The sequence below is a fragment of the Hylaeus volcanicus genome, chromosome 3 (assembly GCF_026283585.1).
Source record: "Hylaeus volcanicus isolate JK05 chromosome 3, UHH_iyHylVolc1.0_haploid, whole genome shotgun sequence".
NCBI classification, from domain to species: domain Eukaryota; kingdom Metazoa; phylum Arthropoda; class Insecta; order Hymenoptera; family Colletidae; genus Hylaeus; species Hylaeus volcanicus.
In genome coordinates, this window is record NC_071978.1 from 28,716,465 (window position 1) to 28,724,438 (window position 7,974).

Genomic DNA, 7,974 nt, shown 5'->3' on the forward strand with positions numbered 1-7,974 from the left:
ATTATTATTATTAGTCTAACGAAGATTTATTAATCATAAAATATAGTTCGATAGGAAAACTCTCGAACGTCCCATATATTATTTTACATCCAACAGGTGCGATATTGCATTAAGCTACGTAGATCTTTCTAAAGAGTTAGAAAACGCGCTTCATGCGAAATGACTCAGGCAATTTCACTGCAATTCCGTCGCGAAGCTGAACGAATGTATAAAACAAAGGATTCTTGTGAAAGAAGAATATTCGCTTACCCACACTGTACTTTATAAATCATGAAACGATAAATTACACGAAGAGAGAATACGAATAAATATTAATAGTTTGTAAGAGAACATTGATCGTGACACCATTCGTTGATTGTTAACTTATGTAATTAATACCGAAAGGTATCCGTCGTTATCGAGTGCTCTACTTGGCAATGTAATTGATACGCGCAATAACATCAGTTATCATTAAGCGAGTTACACCATCTAGTGGCTCACCAGGCAACTGGTTTTATCGGGAAAGATAGTAAGTCTCGCTGACGTATGATAACGATCCGTTTCTAATACCTCTGATTACATAAACGACAATACCGTTTGTTCGCGATGTTTGCTCTCCAGGTATGAAATCAATGGCGTAGAATTAATTAAATTTTTCTTTAAAATGTTTTCACCGATTGGAAGAAATCAGAGCGCGTAGCGAAATCGAGATTTCCGTCACTATACACCCCTGAGAGGGTGCTTGGCAACCGGAAGGACCAACAAGAACAACGCTGCCGCGCATACAGCTGGCAGAGCTATACAGGGTGGCAGATGTCTTTCTCAAATGTCGCCGTTGAACGTCATCGAGCATTACGTTTGGAGAGTGTTTCCTTTCCATCCGCGGATCCCCGAGATCATCGACGTGGAAGGCGAACGAGACACAAACGAAAACGTTGGCAACTTCCGCGAAAACCTTTGATCTCGCAGATTCGACTATCCTACGAATGTTTAATAAGTAGTGAGTCGTAATAACCTATCAACTTAGAAGGAAGTCGCAAAAAACAATCTTACGCGACAAGTAGTATGCGACCGATAATAACATGTAACAGTTCGATAAAAAGTAAGCTCGTTCTTTTTAACTTTCGACGTCTCTTGTGTTACAATTACTCTTTCTTACTTTATTTTTGTTATCGCTGTAAATAATCTCGACTTTTTCAAATTTTTGATCGAAACATCGCCTCGTTTGTCTGACAGTGTCCGTGTTAATTTTCCAAGTTCCAGTTGTCAAAAGTAGAGCGTAACAATGGCGCAGAAGCCGCAACACACGCCAGACGAGCAGGAGCTCGAGACGATGGCGCAAGCCGAACTCTCAAGGTTGAAGAGGCAGTACAGGATAATGGAGAATGATCGAGCAGCTTGCGCGGAGGATGCGAGATTGCAGCTCCGCAATCAGATGAACATGATCGCTCGTTTCGAGTACGAAAAGGCGGAGCTTGTGCTCCGCATTAAAACCGCGAACTCGAAAACGTTTGCGCGAGAGGACGAAGAAATGGTGGAGAAGTTGAAGTGTCTCTTAACGTTGGAAACGAATTACGAGAGCATGATTAAAGCAGAGAAAGGCGAAATAGCGGAACTCGACGATCACATAAACAAGGTTCGCTAATCGCACCATATGTCGCGTGCAACTGTTCAAATAAAACACCGTGTTAATTTTCTTTAGCTCACGAAAGAAGTTACCAGCTTAAAAATGAAAGTTCGATCGGACGCGCAACTCAAGGAGATCTCTGCGCAACGTGACAAAACGGTCACGATGTTGGAGAATCGGTTGGAAGTGGCGACGAAGAGGTTCAACTTCGTGATCGCCCAAAACGAGAAGCTTCGGAACGAGATCGACGCGATGCTCAAAGAAAGGGCACAATTTACGGCATTTTGGAACAAATTAATTGGACAATTGAATACTGGGAAACAAATCATCAACGACCTGATAGAACAAGCTACCATAGCGTTTAATCAAAGGGACGAAGAGTTAAACAAGATTCAGGCACTTCGCGAAAGGTACACCTTTTTATCTGTATCGCCGTAGAGAGGAAACAACTTTGATTCTTACCTAAAGATCGCGAAAGTTGCAACAGATCAGATCGTTGGCCTCGTAATTCTAAGAGTTGCATTAACGACCAGAAAGTTATTCGTATTTCGCGTAAAACGAATTATCCTTCGCTGGATTAGAAACTCGGAACGGAGAGCAACGGTTGGGAATCAATGGCGCATGGTAACATCCGGTGATCTCGCTTCTCGATTATTCAATATTTCATTCGTCCAACTGTCGAGCCATTCGCACACCTTTCTTCCGGTAACGAGATTCGATCTTGTAACAGAAATAACAAAAAGTAAAATATTTATTGCTCTTTTTAAAATGTATTCGAGTCAGGGAAAGTTCTAGTCGATATCATAGAGAACATGAGCTCCAGAATCAGATGCAAAGGATGAAAGATTTAAAGTTGATAATTTTAAGCATGTAAATAATAACAAATCTTAGTTATATTATGTACAATAGAAACGTGATTTGTTTAAAGGGGCATAAGAGATCTGAGAGCGCACGTCTCAGAAATGTGCGAGCTGCAAAGAACGATGGACAACGAGATGAAGCTTCAAGAGTTCCTCGGTGTAAAAGGACAGCATCGCGAAATGGCTGATTTGAACGCGAAACGTGCAGCTGAAAAGAAAGCTAACATGGAAAAGAAACAAAACATGATTTCAAATTATAAGCAAATTCTTCAAATGATCAAAGAATTTATCGGTATTTACATTCTTCTCCTCTTACTAACACCAGGTTCTAAAGATTAATCTTTATATTGAATCCTTGTGTTATTTAGGTGAACAGGACATCGACAAGCTCGTGGCACACTTCATTAAGCAAGAGGAAGAAAACTTTGCTCTATTCAGTTACGTGAACGAATTAAACGACGAGCTGGAGAGTTTGCAGACGAGGATGGTTCAGCTGACGACAGCTATAGATGAGGCACACGTGGAGAATGAACATCGCGGTTTACAACAAACCGAGACATTGGAGAAGCTCAAGACAGAACTTGAAGAGCAGACAGCTCTCGCCGATGCGGCTGAAGAAAGTCTAACAGAGGTGACGTTTCAGTAATCCTATCGAACATTGAAAACCTACAACTTCAAATTCCGCGATTAAGTAAATACTACAGATAGAAATCGTTTGTTCCATTTTAAATCAATCCACACCTGATATTTATTCCAGTGCAACGACATACTTGAGAAGCTATTGAAAGGAATAGACTCTCTGTTCAAAGCGATACGTTGCGACAATGCACCGATCTTGGAGTTACTAGGTGACAATGAACAGATAACGACGAGCAACGTCATGTTGTATCTGGGGATCATCGAGAAACGTATCACGGAAATGTTCCATAAAGTGTATTGGGTAGACAGGGCCACCAAATCGCAACAATTGCGCCTCGACGAAGACAAACGGCCCAGATTGAAAGTGCCCCCCATTAAATACATCGCTCCTACCCAACCTTGTGCACTGTAAGTCCTCCATTCCAAACACGCTCTCCTTGCCTTCCTTCATTTCCCTTCAACTTCGATTAAATCATATAGATGCTTCGAAAAGGAGGAATTACAAATCGTATCCGAAGGGTTGGAGCAGCCACTGACACGCGACGAAGCCACTAAAAAGTTAAGACAAAGGCTCAAAGAAGACTACTCCGAACTCCTGCATAACATATCTGGCTGTCACTTACCGGCAGCCAGAAAAATCATACAAAAAAGATATCAATAATCGATTAATTTCACACGAATTTTCATGGACTATCGCAGAATTTTAATATCCGTCTTATATATCCGTTTGATGGATACATTTTATTAAAAAAGAAAAGATACTACCATCGTAGATGTTAATTGTAATTCGACTTTAATTTATCTTTCAGTTTCCCTTTAAATAGTGATAATGTATTTATTAGTATACATTTTACTTCTTTGCGATAAAATATATTTATTTACAAACAGTTGAAACGGAGTCGAGAATTATCATGCTTTCCCCTTCGCCGCCCATTTTCTTGCGACTTTGATGATCCGCTTCAGTTCGAGAATAGTACGTTTAATGTGATCCAGCTGTTGCTCGAAATCGTCCTTGCTCACAGTGGCGGGAATGCCTTTTCTCTCGCAGATCTGTTGGTACAGATTCCAGCAACACGTTTTCACTTGCGTATGTTTCAAATTTTTCTCTACGGCGTTTGCTTTTATCTTCGACACGATCGTCTCCCATTTCAAAGCTTTCGCCTCTGCTCTGTCACGCCTTCCTTGTAATTTTGCCAATTTAGTATTCAGTCCCATCATTTTTTGAGTTTTTAAATCGGTCATTTGATACTGTAACGAAACAAAGATTCGTCCTTTTTTTTACAGTGTAATTACGAACGCGAAATTAACGAATTTTAGACCGAGAAAGGCGTTTACTATTTCTGTTCCCGTCTCCTCTAGCGTTTGAAGGTTCTTATCCTGATGCTCGGACAATATCAATCTTGCCTCGATTAAGGTTTCGTAGCGATTAAAGATCTCACTGATAGATTGAAATTCCCCTGTATCGGTGATCACTTTCTCCAAATAATTTTGGTACTTTTTATACTCCCCCACGTGTTCCTTCATTTTCTCTCGAACGTCTTTCATGTAACTCAGCTTTGTCGTCAAATCATCGATCTGAAAAGCGCGTCGTTTTTTATCTAAGTGAAATTACAATACGTCGTGTTCGATTATGTGACTTTAATTAACACTATTTTAATGTTATACTTCTTCCCGTCGTAATTTCTGGCGTTCGCGTTCTTCTTTAATTTTAAGCTCCGCGCGATCGCGTTTCTCCTGATTCTCCCTGACGAATTTATTAAATTTTATAAACGACTCGCGAAAGATTAATTCCTGTCGCCTCATCTCGTCCCACTGCTCGTCCATGTATCTCCGTTTTTTCTCTCGTTCGGTCCATTTCGCGCGTAATTTCTCCTCGATTTTTGCTAACTCAGAATGTGCTCTCACCACTTCCGAAGCCGGGAAACTTCTCGGTTTGTCCCATTCAGGATACTTTCTATTATATAAAACGTACAATTCGCATTGTTACATAGCTTCGAAAATGTTAAAACTTCTTTCGGGTAACAGAAAAAGGTATCGTAAAAATGAAGTACTCTAACAACCTTGCTAATAAAATGTTAAACGTTTCCTACTTCCACTTGTTACCGTACTCGAAATAAAAGAATACATAAAACATTTCCTACACTTGTAACGCACTATACATCGACTGTAAAAATTTGTTTGCTTCGGTTTGCGATATTACTTAACATTACGGTCCTCTCGCTTGGACAAAAAGTACTCTGTGAGTCCTTTCTGCGTATCGGTGGTGATAACAGCTCGTCGTAAGAAATTCTTTGTCCCTTCCGGTATCGACGCCATTTTAGATCCGCGTGAACTTGACGTTGCCGAAAATGAATTTGTCTAGACGGTGTGCGATAAATTTTTAACAGAACACGAAACGATACTATGTACGACGCATTGATCAAACAATTCAAAGTGCAGGTTTGTCTTCTAACAATTAAAAAGTCCCCAGACATGTACGATACGATAGAGAGTTTATTCAAATTCAAGTACGACAATCGCAGGTGACAGGTAAATATACCTAGAGAAATTGTATCTAAAATAATTAATCGCATTTTATTTATTTTACATTTTTACAAGAAGGCATTAACAACAAATAGGAAATATCAGCGTAGGTCATAAGAAAGGAGACAATAAATATACATTTTTTCGAACGTTAGTGGCATAATCCGCAAAAATTACGAATGAACCTCCTGTCCCAATAGTGAAAGCTGCTTAAGCAATTGTTTCGCATTAATAAATGTTGTTGAACCATACGTGATTCGTTTATTAACGCCCGTCCCACTTTTCTGCTTCACGTAATCTACCAGATTTTGATATTCTATGTAATTTCCGCCACCAACGATAAAAACAATTACATCTTGGAATGTCGGTCGATTCTTTGGCATTTGATCGGTATGTTTCAGTTGTTTCGGATCCAGGTAACAATAATCATCGGTCTGGGATGATTGCCTAGATTCCATTAATTCGTCCACTATTTTCGTAACGAGTAAATTATGTTTTTTAACGACTAAATTCTTGACTCCCTCCATCACGAAAGATGATCCCTGATTCATAAGCTTCGAAAACATACTAACTGTTTTAGTTCCACCACCTTCGTAACTATTTTGAATTTCGGCTATTCTAGTATAGCTCCTCAACCTTTTTATGTAAATCAAAGGATTTAAGTCGCATCCAGCGGCAGACAATGCTGCTTCGAGCTTGTTATAGTCCGCGTCTGACATATTTGTACAAATATAATATATAATAGCAAGACGTAATTTATCCTCGGGAGTACCGCAATCGGGATCACTGATCGTTTCGAATACGCTTCTATCCAATGTTTGTTTGCTCATGATTTTTTGTTCCAGCTCGAAAAATGTATCGAGTCTTCGAGATTTTATAAAATTTAAAATACCAGTTGCAATTGATGTATGCATGTCTATTAATCGTTTCATTTCCAGGAGCTGTGGTAGAGAATTTACAGCGTTTGTTAAACGTGCTGTATTATTAGAGACCATCGATAGCGCTACGTCGCTCTCGTTGTCGATCCCCATAGAAGATTTAAGTTTCTTAACATCTTCCTCGAACGTGCGGTATTGCTCCAATTCTTCCTGTATAGCTTCAGCTACTCTAGGGAATGGGCTACCTTTATGTTGACACCAAAAACGGTCTTTATTATCTAATTCATAGGCTCTGGTTTTTGAACGTGTTCCACCCGCTGGGGATCTTCCTACATTTTCCTCAACAACAAGCCTGTTTAATGCCATTTCCAATACATCGTGTGCCAGCGCTTGATATGTCCATGTATGATGTAACGGAGTAGTCATATCTACATTACGATCTAATATTATAAGAAGAGGTCTTTGGAAACTGTAATGACCAGTTGTTTCACTTTCGAATAGATTATTTCTAGTATCCCAAACATTTTCTCTTAATTTTTTATCTATCATTTTAGCAACCATTTCTGCAGCATTTCCTCGTGAACACCTTATAATTGGAACAGTTCCCAATGTGACAAACACAGAGAAGAGACAATCAACTATAATTTCCATTACTGACTCCATTTCAGTGTCTTTCACTTCTCCACGATTAATCGCATGATACGATATGACATCACTATTTTGATGTCTTAGAATGAAAAGATCATCCTCTAATGATATAAAATTTAAATATTGATCAAATACCTTATGGATATTTGATACAACTCCTCCGAGTAATGCCGCAGCTGCTAGGTCTTCCATTTTTTGTCTAGATATCGGTGATATAAAGTTCAAATGATATATATCATATAAACCATTCTGTAAATCTTGACCAATCCTACCAAGATTTTCATCAGTGGGAGCACAAAAGTAAATAGCTGGTACTTCAGGAATGGAATCCCTGTCGGAATGCAATTGCATATGGAGTGTGATACCAAGCTCCCTAAGTTCCTTTACAGAAATCAGTGGTGAGATGATGTCTTGACCAAGTCGATCATAAATTAAAACCTTCCATGTCGGTATTGCTTCCTCCAATTTTTGCTCGGGTTGATTCAAATTTAACATCTGTTTTAAGGCACTTATTTGCCTGTCACGAAGGCTCATCATGGTTAACTTTTTACTTTTACGAATACTTTCGTACTTATGGATATAAGAAAGTTTTTAAAATATCAGTGTATACGATTTCGGGTATACATAAACAAATAAAACGTCAAAAAACACCATAACCCAAATAAATATGTCAACATTCGACGTTAACTCCGAATTATCAAAAAGTACTCACGCAGTATAAAATACTAGAACGGAATATTTGTAATGTAGGACACACCGGCTGTATGCTTGTATACTACAAGTTTGTAGTGAAAATAGTTCCCATCGTTTCTGTAAGAAG

At 39.0% G+C, this 7,974-nt stretch overlaps 3 protein-coding genes across 4 annotated transcripts; 1 reads left to right on the forward strand and 2 right to left on the reverse strand.

Moving 5' to 3' along the window:
* The first annotated feature begins 563 nt into the window (after positions 1-563).
* LOC128873783 (coiled-coil domain-containing protein 63-like) lies at positions 564-3,651 on the forward strand. Of its 2 annotated transcripts, none has more exons than XM_054117621.1 (6): positions 564-979; positions 1,237-1,615; positions 1,682-2,016; positions 2,535-2,758; positions 2,835-3,097; positions 3,224-3,651. In XM_054117621.1, exons 2-6 carry the CDS (start codon positions 1,265-1,267, stop codon positions 3,515-3,517), a joined length of 1,467 nt encoding a protein of 488 aa, XP_053973596.1. In that variant the 5' UTR covers positions 564-979; positions 1,237-1,264; the 3' UTR covers positions 3,518-3,651. The 2 variants fall into 2 exon arrangements, with proteins under 2 accessions (XP_053973596.1, XP_053973597.1); XM_054117622.1 differs by having other exon boundaries at positions 963-1,081.
* A 117-nt stretch (positions 3,652-3,768) lies between these two features.
* LOC128873784 (uncharacterized) lies at positions 3,769-5,503 on the reverse strand. The gene is made up of 4 exons (XM_054117624.1): positions 5,306-5,503; positions 4,771-5,059; positions 4,441-4,680; positions 3,769-4,353 (listed from the first exon to the last, which is right to left on the reverse strand). The coding sequence occupies exons 1-4, from the start codon at positions 5,419-5,421 to the stop codon at positions 4,015-4,017; spliced, it is 984 nt and encodes a 327-aa protein (XP_053973599.1). The 5' UTR covers positions 5,422-5,503; the 3' UTR covers positions 3,769-4,014.
* Positions 5,504-5,653: 150 nt separating this feature from the next.
* On the reverse strand, positions 5,654-7,917 carry LOC128873779 (protein sly1 homolog). Its single transcript, XM_054117617.1, has one exon. The coding sequence runs from the start codon at positions 7,689-7,691 to the stop codon at positions 5,802-5,804; it is 1,890 nt and encodes a 629-aa protein (XP_053973592.1). The 5' UTR covers positions 7,692-7,917; the 3' UTR covers positions 5,654-5,801.
* Positions 7,918-7,974: the final 57 nt, after the last annotated feature.

What these genes read in the sequence shown, in the direction of transcription:
- LOC128873783 (XM_054117621.1), top strand. Translation starts at nt 1,265, where the DNA reads ATGGCGCAGAAGCCGCAACACACGCCAGACGAGCAGGAGCTCGAGACG. An exon ending in ATTCAGGCACTTCGCGAAAG is followed by an intron (nt 2,017 to 2,534) that starts GTACACCTTTTT and finishes ATTTGTTTAAAG; the next exon opens with GGGCATAAGAGATCTGAGAG. An exon ending in CTGAAGAAAGTCTAACAGAG is followed by an intron (nt 3,098 to 3,223) that starts GTGACGTTTCAG and finishes TATTTATTCCAG; the next exon opens with TGCAACGACATACTTGAGAA.
- LOC128873784 (XM_054117624.1), bottom strand. Translation starts at nt 5,421, where the DNA reads ATGGCGTCGATACCGGAAGGGACAAAGAATTTCTTACGACGAGCTGTT. An exon ending in AGAAATTACGACGGGAAGAA is followed by an intron (nt 4,681 to 4,770) that starts GTATAACATTAA and finishes CGCGCTTTTCAG; the next exon opens with ATCGATGATTTGACGACAAA. An exon ending in AGGAGACGGGAACAGAAATA is followed by an intron (nt 4,354 to 4,440) that starts GTAAACGCCTTT and finishes GTTTCGTTACAG; the next exon opens with TATCAAATGACCGATTTAAA.
- LOC128873779 (XM_054117617.1), bottom strand. Translation starts at nt 7,691, where the DNA reads ATGATGAGCCTTCGTGACAGGCAAATAAGTGCCTTAAAACAGATGTTA.